The sequence below is a fragment of the Perognathus longimembris genome, chromosome 1 (assembly GCF_023159225.1).
Source record: "Perognathus longimembris pacificus isolate PPM17 chromosome 1, ASM2315922v1, whole genome shotgun sequence".
NCBI lineage: Eukaryota > Metazoa > Chordata > Mammalia > Rodentia > Heteromyidae > Perognathus > Perognathus longimembris.
This window is the reverse complement of record NC_063161.1, coordinates 39,540,782-39,568,463: the sequence shown is the minus strand read 5'-3', so window position 1 is coordinate 39,568,463 and position 27,682 is coordinate 39,540,782. Positions and strand designations below refer to the sequence as shown.

Here is a 27,682-nt window from a genome sequence, read left to right as displayed (position 1 = left end):
AGATTTGTTATTCCCAAAAGACTCCCAGTAGGATTTTGAAACTGCTGGGCAGTAGAATTTTATGTTCCTTAAGACAATCTAACTTCCTTTAGATAAGGCAAACAAAACAAAATATTGGATTGAATGGGTGTGCATATGTAATTTTTGTTGTACGTATATGGATTCCCTAAAGCATCTTTGGGCTACCTAAAGGAAACAACAACCTCACTAAAGAAAAATCAACTGTGATACCCAAGGCACTATACAGTAGGAATGGACACTATATAGGTAGGTAGTAAATGGACAGATAATTCAAATTACCCCATACTCCAGACTGACTGATGATATGTGTGTAGTACTTACGCTTAGAACAGAGGTCTCCTTGGTAACCTTTGGAGCACTTGCACTTGCTTTTACCTATGCATTTACCTCCATTTCGACAGGGTTGTGGGCATTTGCCTACAATAGGAAAGCAAACAAACAAGGGATTCATTGCTTCCTTCAGAGGTAAGTACATTTTTCTAAGGAATTACATGGGGGCTGGGAATATGGCTTAGTGGTAGAGTGCTTGTCTAGCATGCACGAAGCTCTGCATTCAATTCCTCAGCACCACATAAATAGAAAAAAGCCAGAAGTGGTGCTGTGGCTCAAGTGGTAGAGTGCTAGCTTTGAGCAAAAAGAAGCCAGGGACAGTGCTCTGGCCCTGAGTCCAAGCCCCAGGACTAGCAACAAAACAAAACAACAAAAAACCCAACTCTCTAAGTAATTACATGGCTTTGAGAGATCACATGACAGTTATGTCCACCTATTTTAAGTGTGTTCTAGCTTTTATATTGTTTGACTTTTCTTTTGGGAAAACACAAAGTAATACTTTTACTTATGATTTAGGATAGATATGGATGGATAGATAGATAATAGATAGACAGAGATATATAAGTAAAAATATTACCTTGTATGTAATCTATTGATCATCTATCTCAATATGTATCTATATATCTCTATTATAAATCAATACATATCTCTTGCTTTAGTCTACATATGTAGACATATATGATACATATCTATAGAGATATATCTATAATAAGATTTGGCCAAACCTCATGATCTGATAGTTTCAGGGTTGTTGTTTTTTTGCCAGTCCCGGGGCTTGAACTCAGGGCCTGAGCACTGTCCTTGGCTTCTTTTTTGCTCAAGGCTAGCACTCTACCTCTTGAGCTACAGTGCTACTTCTGGCTTTTTCTATTTATGTGGTGCTGAGGAATCGAACCAAGGTCTTCATGCATGCTAGGCAAGCACTCTATGACTAAGCCACATTCCCAGCCCTGATCTGATAGTTTTTAAAATTCAAAATCCATGTCTTTAATACCAACCTCCCTGAAAAATTTTTATAGCCAAGTTCTATCCACTAGATGATGGAAACTGAATCAACCTGAGAAATTGTACGTTTTTATTTATTAATTTATTTTACCTAGAGAGACTTTTATCTAAGGGCAAATAAATCTAATTAAGCTTACTCAGCTAGCTTAGCATAATCAGCAGACCAGTCCTTAGGAAGACAAGTTGTATCATAAGGTATCTACAAAATAAAGCCATGCAGTTTCCTCTACCTCTGTGATTATAGAATAACTTATATTTGTGACTCTATTTCACTGACAGAAAAAGAAAAGAAGGCTTAAGTGCCAATACTCATAACCTCTGGGTCTTAAAATGATAGGTATTTCAATTGCTTCAAATATTCTACATTTCTCACCAAGAACATTTTATACAGAGAGCTTTAATAAGAGGCCACCACATTATTTAAAATGTTTATTTATAATGCAGTATTAGTCATTTGTATGGTCTTTTATTTGTTAACTGTATCTTTTTCTTTTCTTTTCTTTGCTTTGTCACTGAACTGTAAAAAGATTTTCATTCATTTTGATTCTCAAGGTGTAATTACTTTGTATAATTTTGAGGCTAAAAAGACAGGGCTATTATAAAAATTAAAGTTTTTTATTTTTAGCTGAAATAAAATGAATAGAGTAATAAATGTACCAAAAACATTCCAGCCCTATGTGGTCTTTTAAACCGAATGTTCATTAAAGACCTTGATGTATCTTGGAGAATTAAATAACAAGACAAATGCAACATTTCTCCATTCATTCATCCATCCATCCCCCTCCATCTGTTCAGATACCACTAACATGGTTTAATTTGTTGACAGATATAGTATATCTCACAGACAAGTCAAAGTGACGCTATCATTCCTGATAGAGCTCATGGTAAGTGAAAATAAAAATGACATTACAATGCAAATTTCAATTAAAAAGAATATTGAATGTTGGCAAATATTTGGAACAATCAGAACTCGTATATATTGTTGGAATGTAAAATGGTATAGCCCCTTTGGAAAGCAGTCTAGTGATTCCTCAAAAAAGCTTTTTGCCTATGACTCAACAATTCTACTCTTTTGTATCTATCAAAAAATAACATCTCGGGCTGGGGATATGGCCTAGTGGCAAGAGTGCTTGCCTCATATACATGAAGCCCTGGGTTCGATTCCCCAGCACCACATAAATAAATAAATAAATAAATAAATAAATAAATAAATAAATAAATATAACATATCCACACAAGAAAACTATACACAAATGTTCATATCAGAATTGTCCATGGCAGCCTTCATGTGGAAATCACCTGAATGGTCACCCATAGATGGACTAATAAATAAAATGTGGTACGACTGAACATTGCTTAGCAATTAAATGAGTTATTCACTGATGTATCCTATACCATTCTTGAGCCATGACAACACTAAGATGAACCTAAAGTGAAAGAAGCCAGATAAAAAATGCCACATAGCATATGACTCCACTTATATGAAATGTTCAGAATAGGCCAGTTTAAGATGAAGAAGAGGGAGTAGAGCTGTGACTCAACATGGTAGAGTGTTAGCCTCGAGCCAAAGAGCTCATGGAGCTCTGAGTTCAAGCCTCACAACTGATAAAAGAAAAAATAGTTGGGGGCGAAGAAGTGCTTTCACATCCTTGTTATGCCTGCATTTGGGATGCTAAGGCCAGAGGAGCATGCCGTTCAGGCCAGCTTAGGCTACATAGAAGCTATGCCTCAAAACAGCAAAATAAAAAAGATAAAGTAGATTAATGATTGTCAGGATCTAGGGTTGGGGGAATGGAGATCTTTTTGGGGGGTGATGAATTTGATAAAGATGATAGGTGTACAATTCTGTTAATATATGAGATAATCAATTTAAAAATATTGAATTTTATATCTCAATGAAAAAGGAAGGATATAGAATTCCACTATATTTTGTCTGTACACTTTTAGAGGTATACCTTCTCAACTCATGACCTATTTCTATTTTTTACTGATAAGGTGGCTTCTAAAATGAAAATAGAAAATTTCCTAAAACAATTTGAGTTCAAGTCATGGTAAGATCAGTCAGGTAGAAACCCACAATTTAGGTCCAGTTAGGAAAAAAAAATAATAAAAGGAAGCAAGAATAAAAAAATATTGCCTCTGCCAATGGAAAGCTCATAAAGTCAAGAACATGAAAAGATATATTTACATGAAATGAACCCCATGAACAAAGACTCATAAACCTAAACATACCAAGTATGCAGTGTCTGGGTGAGCTTGGGGAGAAAATTGAGGGAAATAAGTTTGGAGTTGTCTTTATCAGGAAAGGGTAATTAATAAGAATAGAAACCACATCCTGACAATTAATTACATGTTCTATGAAAACTTCAGAGGTATTTCATCTGAACTCTATAAAAGATGATTACTTCATCTACTACTCATTAAAGTACAAAAACCCACAAATAAACTAGAAGCTATAGTTAAAATAGGAACTGGGCATTATTCAATTGTGAATCCGCTACAACTTCAGAAACAATGAGCAGATCAAACACAATGATGTTCTCTAGGTACAGCATAGCTAGAAATGAGAATGTCAATAAAGTCTTCCTGAATATATATGGAAAGGACAGGCTCATGCCACTCTCAGTGAACACATATCATTCCATTTGCTCTTTTCTGGATGTGCACTTTGGTGCTATCTGTCAATCTAGGATGGCCTGGTTCACTTCTTTTTTTTTTTTTTTCAAATTTTTATTATCAAACTGATGTACAGAGAGGTTACAGTTTCAAACGTTAGGCATTGGATACATTACTTGTACTGTTTGTTACCTCATCCCTCATACCCCCCTCCCCCCTCTCCCTTTCCCTTTCCCCCCCCCTGAGGTGTTCACTTCACTTAGACCAAACAGTTTTGCAAGTATTGCTTTTGTAGTTGTTTTTCTTCCTTTTTTTTTTTTTACCCTGTGTCTCTCAATTTTGGTATTCCCTTTCAATTTCCTAGTTCTAATACCAGTATACATGGTTTCCAATTTACTCAGATAAGATTACAGAGATAGTGTAGGTACAACCACAGGAAGGTGATACAAGAACATCATCAATAATAGAAGCTACAGATACAGATGGGACGTTGAAAGTAGTTACAACTGTGATATAACAATCATTTCCATAACATGGGGCCTGGTTCACTTCTAAGTTTAAGAGAGAGCTAAAATGACTTCCTGAGGCATTGAAGTTACAGATTAAGAACAAATAGTTTGGCGTTTTCAAAACAGTGATTCTCTATTGCAGTCTACTTTGAATTCCATTTTTTAATTAAAGTATGACAAATATACAGTAAAGGCAAAAGGTGTACCCATCCTAAATTTACAGCTCAATTTCGTTATATAAGCAATCATGGAATATTTCATCAATTAAGACACAGAACATTTTCAGCATCACACTAAGTTCCTTTGTGCCCTTTGTGATTCTCATTTTCATCTCCATCCATTAGTTTTACCTGTTTTTCAACTTCAGAAATCAAGAATCATGCAATAGGCATTGTGTGTGCACAGACTGTCTGCTACACATCTGTAGGACTCACACTGGTCTGTGTACTGGTCAGTTTATTATTATTGTTGTTGCTGCTATTCTTGTTGTTATTGCTTTCCACCTTTACTCTACCTTTCTTTGAGTCCCTTTTTCTTTTCTCTATGCAGGCTAGTAAGCACATTTATTCTAGGACATCTGACAGTGAGTGGTAGAGAGAAAACTTTCTCTTTTTGCAAGTGAGTGGATACAACTCAGTTATTTCAAAGCTCTGGACTTCACTTCCAGGCTGAAGCTATAGTCTTTGCATAATGTGAATTAGAAATGACTAAGAACCAAACCTAACCCAATCTGAGAATAATTGTTGAATCTCTACAGTGAGCTGTACCATTTCTTTGCCCCACCTTTTGCTGAATAAGTAGCAGATGACCATTAGCCTAAGATCTTACATAGCTCTGCATTCTTTCTAGCTAAGCATTAGTCAAGGAATCCTCAGCCCAAATTCCACATAGGTAAAAAGAGGGGTGAGATGTAGTTTCTAAGGTTTCCACCCTCCAAAGAAAGTAAGAAGGCAGAAAGCTGATACTCACTTATTTCACACTGTTCTCCCTCTAGTCCTGGAGGACAAATACATTTTCCAGGATAGAAACACGTTCCTCCATTAAAGCAAGTGGTTGAGCAGTTTGCTGTTAGAACAAAGAATGAAGTGTTTTATCAGATAGTTTAAAGTGAGTAATATTTCTTAGATATCTATACTTGCTCATTTACATACCGAATAGGCACTTCACAAATATGAAACTTGTAACTAATTATTTCAGTTACTTGAAGTAATTGGTTCAAATTATAATTACAATTACTTGGTTCCAGAACGTAATACCATACCATAGACTATCACATACATTACATTCCTCCCACTCCTAGGAGTTGATATAAAATGAAAAAGGTGCATGGCATGTAAAGAAATTTTTTTAATTTTGGACTGGGAATATGGCCTAATGGTAAAGTGCTTGGCTTGTATACACGAAGCCCTGAGTTTGATTCCTCAGCACCACATATATAGAAAAAGCCGGAAGTGGCGCTGTGGCTCAAAGTGGTAGAGTGCGAGCCTTGAGCAAAAAGAAGCCAGGGACAGTGCTCAGGCCCTGAGTCCAAGGCCCAGGACTGGCCAAAAACAACAACAAAACAAACAAAATTTTAAATGAAACCTATGCCTTTAAAGAAGGATACCAGAAGTCCGAGAAAATACTTGGTTTGAAAAATCAGGTTAGAGGATAAAGGAACAGCAAACAGGAGGAAACTTATTTTGAAATAGATAAAAATGACAAGAAACCATAAATATCAGGATCTAACAAGGGGGAAAACAACTTTCAGAATAAAATAAAATTTTACTTTTATGATATTTGAAGAGAGGAGTAATGGTTTTCAGAAAAACAGACAGACTGGATTCTTGGGAGGACCCATAGTAGGATATGGCTGTAGCTGAGTTTCAGGGGGTGATGTATTTTAGTGAGAGCCTAATTATTCTATCCAAGTAATAATCACACTGTGCTTCATTCTAAACCCTCTTGCTTGATGTCAGTTTCTCATATTTCACTGCTCATTGGCACCTAAAATAGAGGGAGGACAGAGAAACAGAAGTGGGGAAGGAAATATCTAAAAGCAGACAACTTGGCTCACTCTGTAGAGATGATTAAAATTAGAGCTTGGATTTTTTAGCAGTTAAATGTCTCAGTTGTTCTTATCCCATATAAAACAGGCCAAACTTGGCCATAAATGAACAAAAGCTGAAGTAAGTTTTCCAGTATGAAAATCAGAAAGGAAATCCAAAATTATAAGTTTGTGAGTTCCTTGTTGTAAATGAAGTCGAGCTAAAGCATTCTATGAATATCATGCTTCTTAAATAAAAAACTGGGTTTTCAAGCTTTTGTCTCCCAGTTTATAACAACGCTATATTTCTTTTTGGCTAAACCAAGCTTCTTGCTGTAGACATGAGTAGCAGCATATCATTTTAGCATAGAATTTAGGATTTAGGGCATCCCATTTTCTGGGCTTTGTATTTGTTACTTGTGGCCAGCATTGCTAGGTAGTTGGTTTTGTGGGTGCATCCTGTCTCTGTACAGACCCCTGTTTTCTAAAGAATAAGAGGAGATGAGAAAGTATGAGGTCCTATTTGGCCCATGCCCTTAGTCACTGCCTCTTAGTGACATATAAAATGAAATAGCCTGGTTGTTTAATGGAAGATAATAGAATTCAATAAGCCTGGTTATATACCTTGGCCACATACTTTATACTTGTGTTCTATTTTACTATCTTTTACTACCAAGTTTTTCTACATTTCTACTATGGTTTAAGCGGGCACCCCCAAAGGTTGATGCCCTGGGGACATGGTCCTGAAGTGTGGCAGTGTGAGAAGCAGTGGCATCTTTAAAAAGTGGAATCTAATAAAAGACAGGCCACTGGAGCTATCATTTTTGAAAAGGATTGGTAGAGTTCTTATGGGACCTTGATTAGTTCCTGTGAAAGCATATTGTAATTAGAAGAAGAAGCCTGTATAAACGTGTACAAAAATACATTAGGTAGTATGCAAATGTATACACTGTATTAACTGACACATGATAGATTCAAGGGAGAATTCAAGCAATGTAATTCTTTACAAAGGCAAAGTCAAAATTCAACAAAATCAACCAGGAAATGGAAATACACGGGAAGAAGTGGGGTGGGGCCAGGGGAGAGAGGTAGACAAGTGATGAGGACAAGTGGGGGAGAATGCAATAAAAACTTCAATGTACATCCTACAAAATTAAGGAACGTGAAAGAAGGGGTGGGTGGGGAGGGATGAAGGAAAACATTGAAAGGGGTGATATTGATCAAGATGCATTGTATTCATAAACTGCTTTGCTAAATGACAATTCCTTTGTACAGGAACTTACAGATAATAAAAGAAGGAAGCATCCTGGCCCTTGAGAGTTTCTGGCTTCCAGTTTTCCTAAATATTTTCTCCCCCTTGCAGGTATGCCTACAATGAGACCCTTATTACATCCAAGTGGAAGATGCTAGTGCCATGTTCTTGAATTTCCAGAACTCTGAGAAAAGTTAGGAGCTTTTCTTTAAAAAGCATCCAACCTTGGGTAATTTGTTATGGCAATAGAAAATATACCAATACAATTCTTTTGTGCAATGAACCAAAGACGCTAAGCAACTTTCACTGAAGCTGAGGATAAGTTGGCCAATGCTTAACCAGGCACTTACAAAGGCTTGTGGCTAACATACCAATGGCCAATAAAATATATTATTATTTTTCAATATATAATGCTAAAGTCTAGTCCCATGCCAGTAATTTAACTATTTTTCAGCAGTTTCATACTCCTTTCAGGATAATAAAAGCATCTTTTTGTTGAGGTAGTAGGAAGATCCACAGAACAAGTATGATTTCAAGAAAGACAGCTGGGCACCAGTGGTGCATGCCTGAAATTCTAGCTACTCAGGAGGCTGAGATTTGAGGATCATGGTTCAAAGCCAGCCCCAGCAGGAAAGTTGGTGAGACTCTTCTTTCTAATAAACTACTCAGAAAAAGGCTGGGAGTGGTGCCGTGGCTCAAGTGGTAAAGTGTTAGCTTTGAGCAAAAGAAGCTCAAAGACCAGGCCCAGAATTTGAGCTCCAAGATTTAAAAAAAGTGACTTTTAAAAAAAAATTTTGTGGGGCTGGGGATATAGCCTAGTGGCAAGAGTGCCTGCCTCGGATACACGAGGCCCTAGGTTCGATTCCCCAGCACCACATATACAGAAAATGGCCAGAAGCGGCGCTGTGGCTCAAGTGGCAGAGTGCTAGCCTTGAGCGGGAAGAAGCCAGGGACAGTGCTCAGGCCCTGAGTCCAAGGTCCAGGACTGGCCAAAAAAAAAAAAAAATTTTGTGGGGGGTCTTGTCCCGGGCATGGGACTCAGCCTGGTGCAGTCCCTGAGATTATTTTTGATTAAGGCAAGAGTCTCATCTTCACTTCCAAGTCCTTTTTTTTGAGTAGTTTATTGGAGATAAAATTATTACAAAGTTCCCTTCCAAGGCTGGTTTCAAATTGGGATCCTCCTGAGTAGATAGGCTTAGAGATGTGAGCCACTGGTGGTAGGCCGCATTTTTAAAAAATTTACTGGAGTCTAATTAAGATTTTCTAATGAGAAAGATGAAGCATTACAAAAGGTAGAAAATGCTGGAAGACAGACATAGTCCTTCAACAGTGACCCAAAGTATTTGTGACATAGTATTGGAGAAACCTTGCAATAGACAGATTATCATTCAGCCAGAACAACATTTCTCTAGAACTTAGGTAAGATAATGAGGCTAATTTCTACCAACAGAATGAGTGTGGAAGTTTTGTGTTTCTTTCCTCTGTTTCTCTCAACAAGGTGCCTACTCCAGTCTCTAATTGGTCCAAGATGTCCCAAAACTCTACACAGGGCCCAGGTATACACTGCTGTAGACACTGCAAGATATCCATAGACACTATCCTGGCACTGGAGCATTCTGGCAGTGAAAATAAACTTCTGCTGGGTTAAGCTGCCCTCACATTGAGGTTTCAGTTATTTCTGCAATTCTCTTCACTCTAAGTGATACTCCCTATTTACAGAGTGATGCCTACTTATTGTGATGGAGTATTTGAGAAACGAGAACTGTGTTCTTAAAGAGAAATCATTACCTTTGTCACAATTGACCCCATAGAATCCTGGTGGGCAGATGCAGAAACCAGGAGTGACACAGAGTCCATCATTCATACACCGTGGTGTACAAAGGGCTTATGGGGGAGAGAAAAAGAAGTCAGATTAAAGCCAAAGTGGCAGGCTTTGTGATTCACTCTAAAACGTTCACCCTCCACAGATACAAGTTTGACGTGTAATAAACACACACATATACATACCTATGTATATATGTATACACACATATTGCTTTTTAGGTTTTTTTCAGCATTTAGGTTATTAGATTGTTCTTCAACTTTTCAGCTAATTTCTTAGGAATGTTTAATTTGGTCCACTTTGAAAGCCTGATTAAATTTTTTCCAGAATCATCTTGACTATGATGCATGTGGTCTTATAAAAACTGTAAATATTTCCTTTCTGCCCTGTTTCCTTAGTCTTTCAATTCTGATAATTGCAAATAAGAAAAATAAATGAATCCTCCTCCTCCTCCTCCTCCTCCTCCTCCTCCTCCTCCTCCTCCTCCTCCTCCTCCTCCTCCTCCTCCTCCTCCTCCTCCTCCTCCTCCTCCTCCTCCTCCTCCTCCTCCTCCTCCTCCTCCTCCTCCTCCTCCTCCTCCTCCTCCTCCTCCTCCTCCTCCTCCTCCTCCTCCTCCTCCTCCTCCTCCTCCTCCTCCTCCTCCTCCTCCTCCTCCTCCTCCTCCTCCTCCTCCTCCTCCTCCTCCTCCTCCTCCTCCTCCTCCTCCTCCTCCTCCTCCTCCTCCTCCTCCTCCTCCTCCTCCTCCTCCTCCTCCTCCTCCTCCTCCTCCTCCTCCTCCTCCTCCTCCTTCTTCTTCTTCTTTGCTTGCCCGTCCTGGGGCCTGGGCACTGTCCTTGGCTTCTTTTTGCTCGAGGATAGCACTCTACTTCTTGAACCACAGCACCACTTTTTGCATTTTCTGTTGATGTGGTGCTGAGGAATTGAATCCAGGGCTTCATGCATGCTAGGCAAGCACTCTACCAGTAGGCCACATTCCCAGTTCTAATTCTTGTTTCTTGAAGATACTTACTCTGGTTAAATAAACTCTTGATATTTAAGCACCTTATGATTAATATTTATTGTCTTGCTTATCTTTTTTTCATGTAATTTTCTTAAAAGTAATTTTCCCCTAAATGGAAAATGGAAGAACTTCCTGTCTAAGTTATTTTCCTTTTTGTATTTATAATAATGCTACATTTTGGGTATAAACTTAATTGTGCATCAAGGTATTTTTAGTTGGAATAACTTCAAATCAATGGTGATGGTAGATTTTTCAAAGACAATTGGAAGGGGAAAAAACCCAGACTTTCATAATACTATCCCCCACTACAGTATAAATAATAGTGACCAGAGGGAACCCCCCAAACGGCAAATGTTACACCAAAGTTCTCTGCCCCTATCAGCCTCTACTGGATTTAACAGAAAATCACTCCTAGAAGAAGTGCTGTCCAAAGCTCTTTTGTGACTTTTTTAAAGTTTCACAAATCTTTACAATTTTACTAGAAAACTCATTTCAGGGACATGTTAAAATCCACATGGAAGCCAGCATTCTCTGAGGATCTCAGTTCAAAGCCAGCCTGGGGAGGAAAGTCTATGAGACTCTTATTTCCAATTAATCATCAAAAAGCCAGAAGTAGAGCAATGGATCAGGTAGAGCGTTAGCCTTAGGTGAAAAAACTAAGGGACAGCTCCCAGGTCCTGAGTTCAAGACTTCAAATTGATGTGTGTGCGCATGCGTGCGTGCGCGCGCACGCGCGCGCACACACACACACACAATCACCACCACTACCACCACCAACAATAACAACCACCTACATGGGGCTGCTATGTGACATAGTGTCATCCATGCTCATCAGGAAACAAGATGGAGTTCCCAGTTCCTCTGTTTCTTTACCTTTCTCACAGTGAGGCCCATAGAACCCATCAGGACATTCACAGACTCTCCGGTCATTGCAGAAGCCTCCATTTCGGCACCCTCCTGGGCATTCAGCTGCAAAGAAGAGAAACAAGGCTTAGAGCACTCCCTTGAGATCATTTTGGGTTTAATTATAGGCAGTATGAGATATCAGTGGTCATTTTTATACCAGTGCACCAATGAAAGTAATTGATTGAGTACAATCTCTCCACAACACTTGAATTTCACTAAATCTCCAGTAAGATTTTCTCTTTAACAAACAACTACAAAAGCAATACTTGCAAAACTGTTTGGTGTAAGTGAACTGAACACCTCCTGGGGGGGGGGGGCGGGGAGGGAAAGGGGGAGGAGGGAGGGGGGTATGAGGGACAAGGTAACAAACAGTACAAGAAATGTATCCAATGCCTAAGGTATGAAACTGTAACCTCTCTTTACATCCGTTTGATAATAAAAATTTGGGAAAAAAAAAGATTTTCTCTTTAGTAATCCAGCTTCCAATAGTAGGAGGCTTATGGGAGAAGGGAGAGGAAGTTTTATTTTGCCTTCCTTGTGCCTATCAAAATATGGCACCTACCTAAACTCACACTGAGGAGGAATGGATGCTATTTCCCTTGGTGCTCATTTTCAAAAAGTGGGATGACTGTGTGCATGTGTGTATATGTTTCTCTGTGTGTGTGCCAATACTAGAGCTTGAACTGAGGGCCTCACATTTTTGCTTAGTTTATTCTACCCACTTGAGCCACAACTTCATCTCTATCTTTTTGCTGGTTAATTGGAGATAAGAGTGTCAGGAATTTTCTGCCTGGGCTGGCTTTGAACCAAGATCTTCGTATAGTCAACCTTGTGAGTAGCTGAGATTACAGAGGTGATTCATTGCTCAGCAGTGATGCCTTTTTGTGCATCTGTAGAGTCCTTATTAGTTCCAGAGCTTATATTCTATGCTAGGAAAGCTTGTGTGTGGATGGAGAAGGAACTAGGCCTTCAAGCTTAGTGGGCACCAGGGGCAGGGCAGAGTGGTGCCCACTGAGCCTTTGCCTGTGCAACAGTGGGGTTGTGTGTTAGTGGCATCCTGTCCTCAGTGGGCATGAGCTGCCCCAGGCCTTTGGCAGGGGTGTGGCTACTGTTACATGTGACATGTAAAAAGAGAAGGGAATGATTGCCACTTGCAAGTAAAATGGGGAAATTTCATGACCATGGATACAATACTCCTAAGGGACTCAAAGCACTATGTGGGAAAGGGGTGAAGGAAGATGCTTTGGAGTTCCTAAAATTTTAAATGGCATCCTCAAAGCCAGAGAAAGGGTGTCAGAGTACTATTACTGGACCCTATGCTCATCATTCATTCCTTCCCATTGGTTTTTTGGTTTTCTTTGGGGGCAGGGGAAGTAATTATCTACAACAAGTTTTGAAAGCTTTCTGAGCCTGCTGTTGCATCACGATCTCTGCGTACCTTGTTGACATGTTTTAAAGAAGATGGCATTTTGCGGTGTCTGCAGGATGGTATTGCCTTCAGAATTCATCACAATGACATTCACTTCAAATGCTGCCACCCCATCCTGTTTGCCAAGACATGGGAAACCAACCTGAACGACTATAAGAAAAAGAGAGAAAGTAGGGGGAAATAGGTTAGTTAGTTCAGTCTGGCTTTACAGAACTCTTGAAAAGAGAGACAAAGTATAAAGGAAAAAAGTTCACATTTTGGTGACTTTCTTGTGCCTCTTCTGGAAGAAGAGAATAATTTGGATCACTTGGTCATTCTTGACAAAACTTGTGTAACATGAGGGGAAGAGCAAGAATGTACAACTCTCACTAATTTGTACTCTACCCAAATAGAATTGGGATATGCTGTTGATCATCTAGGTTTATGCTATCATTTTGAAAATGAAGAGACAGGTGTTAGTGGCTCATGCCTGTTAATCCTAACTACTCAGGAGGCTGAAATCTGAGGATTGAGATTCAAACACATTCTGAGAAGAAAAGTTCATGAGACTCAGTGGTAAAGTACTAACCTGGAATAAAAAAGCTAAGTGACAGCATAAGGCCCAAGAGTTTAAGAACCCAATCCTGGTGCGCACATGTGCGTGTGCACACAAGCACACGCACACACACACACACACACACACACACACTAGAAATTAAAGGCATAAAATGCAGCATTAATATATTAATCAAGGTAAAACATTTTATGACCACCTTTACCATCCAAAATAGAGCTAGGAGTGAACATGTCACAATATATTAAGTATAGCCTACAAACCACAGGAGCCCATTCTGTCCGCTTGACAGTGACAATGTATCTCTGAAAACTTTCTAAAACTCTAACTAGACTTTAACTCTTGGGTTGTGTTAGTGAAGTTACTCTTCTCAGGCAATTCACGAAATGTGAAGTGGAACTTGGTGTGATGAAATAATCTCAGTGCTCTCCCTTATGGTGCAGGTTCCTAAACAAGGAACACTTTTCCTATGTTTAACTGCAGACAATGGAACATCAAAGCAGGGAGAGGGAGCTAAATATTTCTGTACTCAGAGGCCACAGCTGTGAAATACCCACAAAGCATTAAGTCAAATGTGACCAATTAAGTCTATGGGTTGAGTGGCTGATTATGTGAATTTCCAGGATCTTCTTCAAGGGGGGAGAAACTTGAATTTTTTTTCTGTCAAGGGTCACTTGGATATTTGTATTCTTCTCTAGCCATACAAAATTATCAATACAGACAGGCCATGCGTAGCTGATAAGAAGTGAATATGTCTGTCCTTGTCATGTGCCAAATGATTTCTCAGTCCTTATATAGATGGGCTCCGGACTAGGCCCACTAGGCTCTGGCTTATCCTTGTTAGTAGAAAGGAATACTAACAGGAGGTATCCATGTGCAGTTTTGTACCATGTTATTTCTAGATGGCCAATAAGTTGACTGCTCAATTTGGGCAAAATACATCAAATGAAGAAAAATCATTTCCTTGTAGAGGGTTCACAGACTTCCCTTCAAGGTTTGCACGAAGAAATGAGCTAGAAATTGTCCTGTTCTTTGCTGTAAGCACACAAGCTGGTCATGTCATCTATTTTTTTTTTCTTCTTCTTTTCTTGGAGGTCATTCTACCACTTAAGCCACACAGTAGCCCTGCTTTTTTTGCTGGTTATTTTGAACATGTAGTCTACTGAGAATTTCTGTTTGGACTAGCCTAAAAGAATAGTCCTTCACATCTCAGCTACGTGAATAGTTAGGATTATAGGCATGAGCTACCAGTGCTACTTGGTCACACAATCGTCTTAATGTGCTTGCAAAGCAAAAATTCTTCTGAAGGCTTTGCATTGTTAGGACTCATTTTTGTGCCATTCTCTAAGTAATCATTTCCACTTTCTCAAACCTTGAAATTTGAGCATCCCAAATAATTTATTATATGATGAAAAAGAAATACAGATAATTTAACATAAACGAAAATAGGAAAACAAAATTGTGTCAAATTAAAGCTGTCTTCTTTGAAAACCTTTTATTTAGGACTAGGGTCATGACTCAAGTGTCTAGAAAGTATGAAGCCATGAATTCAAATCCCAGTACCACCAAAAGAAAACAAATAGGAAGGAAAGAAGAAAAAGAAGAAGGAAAGAAGGAAGGAGGAAGGGATAAAAAGGAGGGAGGAAGGGATAGAAAGCAGAAAAGAAAGTTTCATTCAATGAAATTCTAGATATGAAAATGCCAATTCATAAAACAAAAAATTCATCAATAAAGATTTATTTCAGAAGGAAATGGATATTTTAATGGGTAATTAAAAAGTAGTTTGCTCTTCCAAGTCATTTCTACTTTATTGCATTGTAAAGCTTTTCCTCTCATGCATTTTTGTGTATCTGTGTGTATGTGTGCACACACACCAGTCCTGAGGCTTTAACTCAGAGCCTGAGCATTGCCCCTGAACTTTTTGGCTCAAGGCTGGTGCCACAACTCCACTTCTGGCTTTTCCTTTTTTTGGGGGGGCGGTGATTAATTAGAGATAAAAGTCTCATGAATTTCCATGCCCAGGCTGGCTTCAAACCATAATGTTCAGATCTCAGCCTCCTGAGTAGCTAGGATTACAAGCATCAGCCAGGTGTCCTGCCTCTCATGTACTTTTACATGCATTGGTAGGCCACTCAATGCTCTCAGGCATAAAAAGATGAAAGAACCTGAAAGGATACTTTTCCTGCCACAGGCCTTCATCCAAATTTTCCTGGCTTCCACGTTCGTCTTTTTCCTGGAACTTATTCAGCATAGACTTTGCAGCCCTCTTGACTCTTAAAAAGACACTTCTGTCCAATATCTTCCCACTAAGTTTTCAAGGTCTGAAGGAAATAGCACTTGCTGTCTAAAGTCTTTCCAGACTTCATGCCTAAATCATTTCACTTAAAAATAAAAAAGACACCTTACAGTAAAGGTGATGTACAGAGGAGTTACAGTTACATAAGTCAGGTACATTTTTTTGAACAGTGTTACCTTCTCCCTCATTTTCTCTCAGTTTTTCTCCTTGCAGCCCCCCTTATTTCACTTGTATATCTCACAGTCTATATATGATGACTTCAGTGTAATGATTATCTTTGCTACAGATGAGATTTTCAAAGGCAAGAACCATACCTTATATTATTTTTTATAATAAATGTTTATAATAATTTTTTTCTGCATCTACCATACTTTCTGTCAAAAATTAGACCCACACAGGTATGTATACGGTATGGGAGACACACTCTTACTCCCTTACATGGTCTAACATACACTTGCATGTGTGCACATGCATATTCCTACACACATACAACAGAGGCTGAAATTCACCAACATGATTTTATTCAGAGAGAATAAAATCTTCACATCTATCTGAAAAGACACAAGCACAAAGAAAAAAGATATCACAGATAAAGAGCAGACACTGTACCCTCCAGGAATCATAGAAATGAGAAGTTAGGTTGTGCTTCTGCAACCATCAACATATGGGTAGAGAATCACTTTTACAAAAAGCCCAGTGAAATGAGGCCAGCTGGTGTGAATTCCATGGCATTCTAAGTTTATAATCTAAACTGAGATGAACTAAAACAACTCAGGCAAACTAAAGCACAGTAAACAACTCCCAAGACATTTATGTTTACACTGATGTGCAATTGATTGCACATAACTTAATTCATATGTAGAAACAAATGCAAACTTATTCTGATGGTTACCTCTTCTGCACTGAGATGAGCATGGTTCTCACATTTGCCAAGGCTCTAGTCACTTGAACCAATTGAGCTCTAGTCAATTGAGCCTCATAATGACATGAGAAAGGCAGAGGGAGCTTAGCCTCCATACCACATAGGGTTATAAAGTGCTCCATAACTAGAAATTACCCAGTATCAAGGTGCATCAGTTCTTTGTGCCATCTTGACAGGCTACTTGCTTTCTCATTCAATGCTGATGATCTACTGAGGGCTTTCAACTTTGTTAAGAGCAGGGGCGACCAGGAAAACAAAGCCTGTGACATTTAGCATCTATTCCCAAATTTCTAGACAGTGGATTCTTGAAAGTCTTCCTTTGAGAAACTCCACTGATCTATGGGCTTCGTGCTATGACAGAGACAGTGTTCAAAGAGGCAAGCCTTGACTTTTTGGAAACTATGCTTTGTCATACAACTTAGTAATTTCACCAAACCACCCTGCAGTTTGTATTTCCTGTTTTTGTTCTCTGTAGATGCCAGAAGGCAGCCACTTCATAATTGTCAAAGATCAAGAGTTTTTTTTTTTCATGCAATGTTCACAAATATAGGAGTCTGTGGGATAAAGGAAGAGCTTAGAGGCTCAGGGGTATAAAATATCCCAGAAGAATAATGAATGCTACCTAGGTTCTTAAGAGCAACAACACACTGATTTGGTTACTTTTTAATAATTCAAGGTACTTTCTTTTCTGCTGTGCTGACTGAGTAATGAGCAAATGCATAACTGCCTGTGATGGTCTAAAATTCCCATAAACTTTCTGCACCTGCATTTTTTGCAAACAAACCCTGCCTCTGCTTCCAGAAACTACATGTGTGTGCTGTGAGTAAGGTGGGGGGGGGGCAGTACATGTCAATGTGCACACGTGTCCTTGTGAGGACCTCACCTTGTCCCAGGAAAGGCTTGTTCCATTTGTAATCTCACTTTGCCCCAAATGTCATCTGCTTTTTCCTCTGAATTGTATTCTTTTTAAAGATTTTACATGATTAGCAATTGATGCTTAACCTAAATATGTACTAGTAAGACATTCTCACATCATCATGTTTAAAATCTTAAGTGTCAATATCTTTTTTTTAACAACTTCGGATGATTTATTCTTCTTGACATTCAGTATTTTACTTTCAGAATATTTTTTATGGTTGAGGTGATATACAGAAAAGTTACAGCTACATAAGTCAGGTAACCAGTATACGTCTTTTTGAACAATGTCACCTCTTTCCTTGTTTTCTCCTGTTTTGTTCCCTCCTGACCCCCCCCACCTCAACAAATTGTATAGTTCATTTTCAATATAGTGTCTCTTGAGTAGCACTGATGAATAGTTCACCCTTTGTTCCACCATTTCTGTATTCCCCCTAACCCTCCCCCAAATAGATAAACTTACATACAAGACAAAAAGCACAGAAATCAAAAAAGCAACAAAGGGGGCAGGGAAACCCCAAAACAGAAAGTAAAATAACAAAAATCTCTTGTTTCCATTTCTTGGAGTTCATTTTGATAGGCATCATTTTATGTGATCATATGCACATTTAAGCCTTTGTGATTCTCTCTTAAGAATATCCTCCGATGGTCTCACTGTGTGAATGTTTAGAGTCCTGTTTAATTTATCATGTCCAAGTGTAATTTTTTGTCTTTTACAATCCATTGTCTTTACTTGTAGATTTATAGGCACATTTTAATTACTACATATAAGGAAAAACATGCAACCTATGTTTGTTTGGGCCTGGCTTACCTCACTTAATAAAAATTTTTCCAAGTCTTTCCATTTCATATGAATGGGGAAATATCATTCTTTCTGAAGGAAGCATAGAATTCCCTTGTGTGTATATACCACATTTTCTTGATCCATTGCCTGCTGAAGGGCATCTGGGTTGATTCCATATCTTGGCTATGGCGAACAACACTGCAATGAATATGGTTGTGCTGGTAGCTTTAGTGTGGCCTTGTTTGCTGTTAATTGGACAAATGTCTAGAATTGGAATTGCAGGGGCATAGGGAAGCTTTATGTTTAGTCTCTTGAGGAACCTACATACTGCTTTCCAGAGTGGTTGAACAAGTTTACATTCCCACCAACAATGTGTAGTATTCCCTTTTGGCCACATCCCCACCAGCAGCTGTTATTGCTAGTTTTCTTGATAATGGCCATGTGAACTAGGGTGAGGTTGGAATCTCAGTGTTGTTCTGATTTGCATTATTTCATGGCCAGAGATGTTGAATATCTCTTTGTGTGTCTATTGCCATTTTTACTTCTTCTGAGAAGTCTTTCTTTAGGTCTTTAGCCCATTTATTAATTGAGTTGTTGTTTCTTTGGGGATTTTTTTATGGGGGGGTTAATTTTTTAAGCTCTAAGTACATTTTAGATATAAGGCCCTTATCTGATGCATAACTAGTAAAAATCTTCTCCCATTCTGTGGATTTTCTATCTTGCTAATTATGTCCTTTGCCATGCAGAAACTTTTCAGTTTAGGCTGGACACCAGTGGGTCATGCCTGTAATCCTAGCTACTCAGGAGGCTGAGATCTGAGGATTGAGGTTTAAAGCCAGCCTGTGCAACAAAGTCCATGAGACTCTTATCTCCAGTTAACCAGCAGGAAACTGGAAATGGTGCTGTAGCTCAAAGTGGTAGAGCACTAGCTTTGAACTGAAGAGCTCAGGGATAGCACTCAGGTGCAGAGTTCAAGCCCATGACTGACAAAAACAAAAACAGACAGAAAGAAACTCTTCAGTTTGATGCAATCCCATTTATTTCAAGGTGTCAATATCTTAAGAAGCAGAATTTCTGTATGATTTTTTTCTAGATGCAAAAAGCAGATAAACCTGGGGAAATATAGGCTATGAAAATTAAATTAGAAATTTTTTACCATACAGATTTGTGCAGTTATGGTCAATAACAACTCCTAATCAGTACATTTTTGCATAAAGAAAATTGGGATACACTTATAAAAACAGCCAGCTGTAACAAAATAGCTGTTGTTTTCATAGCCATGAAACTCATTAAAAACAAAAAAGAAATACACCTTTAAACAGAAATTTTATACAGCTGTAAATTTAAAATTGATTGTAAACCAAAGGAAGACACATTGCAAACACACATTCATTGCATAATTTTCTAAGGCGATCTGTTAGTTTTATTTACATAAGCTTATTTGCATGATAGTAAAAATTGTATACAACGTAAGAGTGAAGCTTATGGTATGGATTGCTTGGATAACATAGAGCACTTCTTATAGGCAACTATGTAACGCACATTTTCTCTATTTAAAACTTTTAAGACACTTTTTTTTTTTTTTTTGGCCAGTCCTGGGCCTCGGACTCAGGGCCTGAGCACTGTCCCTGGCTTCTTCTTGCTCAAGGCTAGCACTCTGCCACTTGAGCCACAGCGCCACTTCTGGCTGTTTTATGTATATGTGGTGCTGGGGAATCGAATCCAGGGCCTCATGTATACAAGGCAAGCACTCTTGCCACTAGGCCATATCCCCAGCCCTAAGACACTTTTTTTAATGACCATCAAAATACATTTATAAGTAGAAAAGATCAGAAATGGTAACAAGAGAGGTAATATTACATTTAATTGAATTAATGACAACAAGATGTGTCAGGGTTAAATTAGAAATTTAAAAATACAAAGTAGAGTGGAAGCTGAGCAGATGTAATTAATTTAATTAATGAACTTAATAATTGAAATGAGCTTCTATATGTATTTTGATCATCAAGAAGACAAAAGACAAATTCAAAACATAAATTGGAAAGGAAATACATTAGATATTTATTTTACTTTTGGTTGCTTCTTTTAGGAAAAAAGACCAAGAAAATTTTTGTATAAGTCATCTTCAGTGTGTGTCTGGGGGGGGGGCTACTGGGACTTGAACTCAGGGCCTCAGTATCTTGCTTAGACTTTTTTGTCAAGTCTAGCACTCTACCACTTGAGCCACATTTCCACTTTGTTGCTGGTTAATTGGAGATAAGAATCACATGGTCTTTTCTGCCAGAGCTGGTTTGCAACTGTGATCCCTAGATCTCTGCCTCCTGAGTAGTAGCTAGGATTATAGGAATGAGTCCCTGGAACCTAGATCTTAGAATCTTCATCACAATTATGTGCTCTGTATTAACACACACTTATTGTCTGAATATATCTTTCTAGTTGTGTGCATTTTCTTTGTTCATATATCTGGAAAAATTTATAAGCTTGGTGTGTGTTGGAGCTCTGTTGAGTTTTATAGGAAATTATAAATCCATCATTTCTTCATTCTCATCCTAATACTTTGTCCCAAAGATAATGTAAGGCCTAGACAAAATATCAACACAATCTAAATAACTATTAAGTGGCCCTAACCTCAGGAAGGCATTCAAATCTTAAATATTAGTGGATACTATTTAGATCTTAAATATTAGTCTCATCACCATTCAGTGTGTGTGTGTGTGTGTGTGTGTGTGTGTGTGTGTGTTTGCCAGTCCTGGGGTTTGGACTCAGGGCCTGAGCACTGTCCCTGGCTTCTTTTTGCTCAAGGCTAGCACTCTGCCACTTGAGCCACAGCACCACTTCTGGCCATTTTCTGTATATGTGGTGCTGTGGAATTGAACCCAGGGCCTCATGTATACAAGGAGGCAAGCACTCTTGCCACTAGGCCATATCTCCAGCCGTGTGTGTGTGTGTGTGTGTGTGTGTGTGTGTGTGTGTGTGTGTGTGTTTTACTGGGGCTTGACCTCAGGGCCTAGATACTGACTCATCTTTTTCACTCAGTGCCACAGCTCCACTCCTGGTTTGTTTGTTGTGGGTTTTTTTTTGTTTGTTTGTTTTGGTAGTTAATTAGAGATGAACGTCTCACAGTCTTTTCTGCTTTAAATGTCTGAATTGCAATCCTCAGATCTCAGCCTCCTGAGTAGCCTCAGATTACAAGCATGAACCCTAGCACCCAGCGACCATTCCATTTGTAAGAGTGACCCTTTCTCCAAGGTAGTGACCACCTACCTACCTGATGCCTTGTGAGGCACTGTTCCCAGCAGAGGGACATTGACAGTTGGATCGGCCATGATGCCTTTATCCAGGGAGCGCAAGGACAGGAATTCATAGAAGTATTCTGCCTATAACAAAAGACATTTGACAGTTAGTACCATGGAAACCAGGGAGAGTGAGAAGGCACTTCCAGTGCTCCTCTGTCTGATGGGAGCAGAGTAACTTCCCTCCAGGAACTCTGCAACCCTTGACATCTAAGAATCTATAAAGCTTAATTCACTTTCTGTGAGTTATAGCTCTAGAATTAGATGCTCTGTTTGGAAAGGAGTGATTTCTTTAAGATGTTGGAAACATTTACCCTAAACATCCATAGAAAATGGTCTTGTAATCAAACAATACACTTTAGCTGTCATCTATGAAAAGGATTGAGAAAAAAATGCTCTTAGGGAAATAAGCGATATTAAAACAGTTATTGTCTAGCCCTTAGAAAATATGTCTCAGTGGCTTCGGTTATTTCTTAATTCTTTTCAAACCTGAAGAGCGTTCTGATCAGAATTTGTAGAGCTATAACAAATAAGGGATAGTGAAAACAGTAACCTATTAGCAAAAGAAGACATGAGAAGGCCAAAATTTACTGATCTCAGTATTCACATTAATTTTTCAGTCCTATTCTCTTTGAAAGACCTGCATTTGTCCCAACTTAGTATGGAGTGAAAAGCCTTAAAATGCATGAAACCATCATTACAGTATGACAAGAAGCAGTAAAAGTTTACAATGTAAACTTTTTTATTTTTCCATTAATTCACTAATTGAGAAAAAAATTAAAAATCTGGTTGACTCAAATGATTATAAAGAGCAAAAATAGTGGTGTACAGTCTCTCTAGAGGCTGACATATGCTGGAAATGACTTTTCTTGATTAGGAATAAGGAACAATCAATAGAGATTTTGAATGCTAACCTCAAAGTAAGGCAACTTGAGTGGCTGTTCCTAAAGAGATATCTAAAACTGGAACATATCAGTTAAAAAAATTAATTACATCAATCTGGGTTGAATGAATTTAAAAAAGAATGGAGCACTGGATGCTGGTGGCTTATGCATGCACAGTAATCCTAGTTACCCAGGAGGCTAAGATCTGAGGATCATAGCTCTAAGCCAGCCTAGGCAGACAAATATGAGAGATTCTTATCTTTAATTAACCAGCAAAAAGCTGGAAGAAGAGGTGTGGCTCAAGTAGTAGAGTACAGTCTGAAGTGGAAAAGCTATGCAAGAGTAGAGAGAGAGGCCCTAATTTCAAGCTCCAGTACTAGAAGAAAGAAAAAGAAACAAAGTATAAAATTTATTTTCTAGCATGGAAGATATTGAGATGCATGAGATAGTCTAACAACTTTTCTGCTTTAAACCATAGTATCAAGTCTATTAATCAGTAAGGACTTCATAAGAAAGATAATAAGGCTATCTCAGCTGTTCTAGGCTAAGTATCTTTGCGGTGAGCTGAAAAACACTTCCTGAGCACTAAACCAAGAGCGGAGCTTTCATTGACCAAATTTTTCCTGCATCTCCTTTGAGTTGTGGCAAAGATTTCCCCCTTGGAGGGGAGACCTCTGGGAATGGTTCCCTAAGTGATCAAGCTTCATGTGTTAGTTTGTAACATTCATTCACTGAGAGACTCCTGAGAACAAAAGCCCATGACAGACCATTTCCACCCTACCTAAGAGAGGATTGGTTTGAAAGGAGTCTGATGAAAGGAATGTTTTCAGGAAAGGGAATTTAATTTGTAATGAATTCTTTTGAAGAAGAAAACAAATAGTACTAATGTTCTTGCAGGAAAACCAATAATTGTATTAAGAGTGGACTCATTTTCATGAATCTGGGTGTTGAAAATGACTCCTTTCAGCTGCATTTTCCTCTCCCCTTGGCTCAAAAGTATTTATCGTTTCACATTTTCTAGCTGGTACCATGAATGGACACAGTGGTGGATGTCATTATAATGAACTATATTTGAGTTATTTATATTACCAAGTACAGTGATGACAGCAAGCAACAAAAAAACCTCATAATAAAAAATATTTTATTAAGAAGAAAAGGAGCAAAACACCAAGATGAAAATAATGATGGATAGCATCCATGGTAGCTGATTTTTCCCTTTCTCTCTTTGTCAAGTTTTCTGTATGTGGTTTCTAATGGCATTAATGCATTTATTTAAAAAGAAGCATTAATCCCCTACTTTGCTTTCCATTCCGGGTGGCTGATGACAGTGGTAGCTACATGTATAATTCTCTGGCTGTAAAATATTCTTCTTGGACTTCTACTTAGGGTAACTGCTCATGTAACCATTTTATGTCAGTCACTTGAATGTTTTCTTTAAGGTGCAATCACATTCGAGTAGCTTCTGAATGTCTCATTAAAATTTTTTTGGTGGGCTGGGAATATGGCCTAGTGGCAAGAGAGCTCTCCTCGTATTCATGAAGCCCTGGGTTCGATTCTCCAGCATCATATATAGAAAACAGCCAGAAGTGGCACTGTGGCTCAAGTGGTAGAGTGCTAGCCTTGAGCAAAAAGGAAGCCAGGGACAGTGCTCAGGCCCTGAGTCCAAGCCCCAGGACTGACAAAAAAAAAAAAAAAAAAAAATTGGTGATGTTAAGACTTTGGAATTAAAAGCATTTCATTCAGAACCCAGAAATGTAACTTTAAGATTATATTCAGGTTTCTGTATGATCACAGAAAGCAGGTGAGGTCACGATTCTGTTAGATTTCGCATCAGAAAGCTTTGTCATTACCACCCAACAGAATGCAACTAGGTTGAGGAAACTTCTCTGGTTGGCTGACACTGTGATCTTATCAGTAACAAATTTCAAACTATGGATTTTAGTGTTCCTCCTTGAGTTCTTGAGAAAGTGCCATGTTTGTTTGTTTGTTTGTTTGTTTTCTACTGCAATTCTAATTTTGTAGTTAAAACTTTTTCCAAGCATCAGCTGGTCAAAATAGTTTCTTCCTTGGATCTTATCAGAAAAAGGTAGTGGGTTGGAATAAATCCTTTTTTTTTTTTTCTTTATTGAAAATAATAATGGTGTTTGAATCTCTGAGATATGGAATTTCTTCATATTTGGTATACTTTTAAGAAAAAATGGTTTCTCCAATTGCTTTAATTGCTAATGAAAACTTCTAACTATAAACCACTTAGAAATTGGACAACCTTTTGTCTGATCTTGAAATTAGTTTCTTTGAAAGCTTCACTTGCCATTATTAAGAGATCTCTCAAAACCATCAACACCATAGAAGTTCTACAAATATATTATCATGACCACAACACAGAGACTAAATTTATCCTTCATTTAACTTAAGGGCTTAGTTTAAAAAGTTGTAAAATGGTTGGTAGAATGACTGGTAGATTTATGCCATATTCTAACTTCTAGACAGAACTTTCCATTTTTTATTTGTAATATAATAAATATTCCTAGACTCCAGTCTTTCCATTGGAAAAGCTTATTTGGAGGCAAATAAAACTTAAATTTTAGGCCAAAAAGAACAGAGAACTAACTTTAAAATTTGGGAACAAGTTTCACAAACTGCAGATTTATTACTTAGATAAAAGGAAGTCAGAGTATGACCTGTAATAGAGAAGTTATATTGGAGAGTCTGAAACTTCTATTAGGAAAAAGTACATTTCGTTTTATTAAATGACATTAATGGAAATTCAGGTAGAGGCAAGTTGGGCAATTATTGGGGAAATGCATGAAAAGATGGCTTTGTATTAAAAAAAAAGAATGGGTCTATTCAGGAGAATAACTCACTTCTAAATTAAATTGCTGGAATTTTTTTTTTTGTTGGCCTGGATTTCCATGCAGTAAATTTTCTCTTCATGGAGAAGTATAAAAGTCACTCAAATATTATCAAGGGAAGAAAGTTAGAAGCCATTTATCTTGCTTCCAATTGACTTGGCTGAAATTAGAGTTGTTCCTTCCAGAGTAGATGAAGACATCACTTAAGCAGCAAAACAGGACAGCTCATAAGGCCTTTGCTCTAATGTTCTTTGGGAGGGCAGACATGGAGAAAGGAAGCTGAGAACTGTATTTATCATTGATGTTCTGTTACCTCCCTGCTTCATCCTTCACACTCAGAACTTGTTCACCTTGGATTGTTGATTCTCAGCCCCCTTCTTGGTCTTTCTGCATTTCTTCACTGGCTCTATTCCTTTAGCTCACAATCATAAGCCCATCTCTAAGCATTTATTTTCTAACTTTGAAGTTTTGGGGTTTATAGTGTGTATTTAATCGAACAGTTTCAGGAACCACTGAGTCAAGAGTCAGTCTTTCATAAAACAAGGGTCTCAAACCTTGGTTTTAAAATTTCAGTGTGAAGGATCAAACTTGGGACCTTATGCTGGTGAGACTAGTGCTCTACCATCTAAGTCATGATCCCAGCCCTTCTAAAGTTGGTTTTTCAGATAGAGTCTTGCACTAACATTGCTCAGATTGGTGTCAAGTGAAATCCTGGTGTCTCCAATTATGGAGAAGCTGGATTCACCGTCATGCACCATGACACATGGCCTCACACCCCTCCTAACTTCATCTACCTTGATGTTGACTGGAATTTTCAGCAGAGAAAATGAAAACACTAATAATCTTGAGGCATTTATAAATATAAAACACATGGAAGCCAGAAGGTTTGAAATTTTAAATAATTTCACTATATATTTACTGTACCACCATCACTATTCTCACAACTTCCTATTATTATCACAATCTATACATATAGCACATGAGTGAATCCAGATTGGTAGGGAACAGGGTAGGAGAAGTACTAAAGGAATATAAAAGGGCTCCTACACTGTGAATGAAGGGTAAAATGGCATCTACTAAAATAAAAAAGGGAAATTATGCAATGTTAAAGCCATAAACAAAATGAATAAGCATGACCAATGCTTGAAATAATCTGAGGTCTGAATGTCTAGACTAAAAATTGTCAGATCTCCCATTCTTCTTTGGTGTTCTGTACTTCCCTGTAAAGCTTCATCCTTCACACTCAGAACTTGTTCACCTTGGATTGTGGGACACTGTTGCTTCCCAGCCCCCTTCTTGGTCTTCCTGCATTGCTTCATTGGCTCTATTCCTTTAGAACACAATCATATCTCTAAGAAGGAGCCATCATTAAGGTAAAGCCATTCCTCCCTTCCAGTGATTTCATCTTTAAGGAACTTAGCTGGACCCATTAGGCTTCCAGGCTTCCCTCTTTATGTTCTATCAAAAAACAAAACAAAACTCCTTTACTCCTATAGATTGTCATGTTGAGCAATGGTGCTTGCTAGGGTTTGAATAATTGTCCCCAAAAGGATTGTGTGTAAAAGGCAGGATGGTGCTATTATGGAGAGATGGAACCTGTGGAATGTGTGGAACCTGTGGGATGTCCTTAGGTTATTGGCAACATGACCTTAAAGGGACTGTGACACCCTGGTCTTTTTCTGCTTCACTCTTTTGACTCCCTGGCGCCACATGTGAATAGTCCAGCTGATATAAACTACCTCCATGATGTTCACTCTGCCTTTTCCAGGTTCCCAAAACAATGGAGCCACCCTGTCTTGAACTTCCAACTGGTGAGCTAAATAAACTTTTTCTCTTATAAACTCATTGCCTCAGATGTTTCATTGTAAGTAATCTGAAGCTGATGAACACAATGCTCCTCAGAAACTATTCACATCTTGGTCCCAAAGAATAGACTCTTCTCACCATCTGTCTTAAGTGCATGCTCATACTCATGGATCCTACTTCATTGCCTTTCAACTCCAGTGATTTCTTTGCATTGGTCCAACAGTATTGCCATTTAAAAAAATAATAATAACAGTACCGAGCTTCAGTCATTGTCGGTTCTTATCATTGTCGGTTCTTATCATTGTCCTTATCTCTGTCTCGCCTCTTTACAGCCCACCCCCAAATTGTATCCTAGGCCTGGTTAGGATCTCTAGAGTTTGGCTCCAAAATTCCTTTATCTCTTACTGCTCCCCAACAGGAGTCATCTTCTGGAACTCAACTAGCCTACAATAAAGCCACAA

The 27,682-nt window shown here is 38.4% G+C and overlaps 1 protein-coding gene across 1 annotated transcript in view; it reads right to left on the bottom strand.

Annotated features, from left to right (window-relative positions):
• The window catches only part of Wif1 (WNT inhibitory factor 1), a 61,958-nt gene that overhangs the window by 4,649 nt on the left and 29,627 nt on the right, over window positions 1–27,682 (bottom strand). Inside the window, exons 3-8 of the mRNA XM_048349801.1 lie at window positions 21,655–21,763; window positions 12,926–13,066; window positions 11,455–11,550; window positions 9,548–9,643; window positions 5,451–5,546; window positions 343–438 (exon numbers count right to left, since the gene is read on the bottom strand). Coding sequence (XP_048205758.1) covers window positions 343–438; window positions 5,451–5,546; window positions 9,548–9,643; window positions 11,455–11,550; window positions 12,926–13,066; window positions 21,655–21,763 — 634 coding nt within the window. The remainder of the gene's footprint in view (window positions 1–342; window positions 439–5,450; window positions 5,547–9,547; window positions 9,644–11,454; window positions 11,551–12,925; window positions 13,067–21,654; window positions 21,764–27,682) is intronic.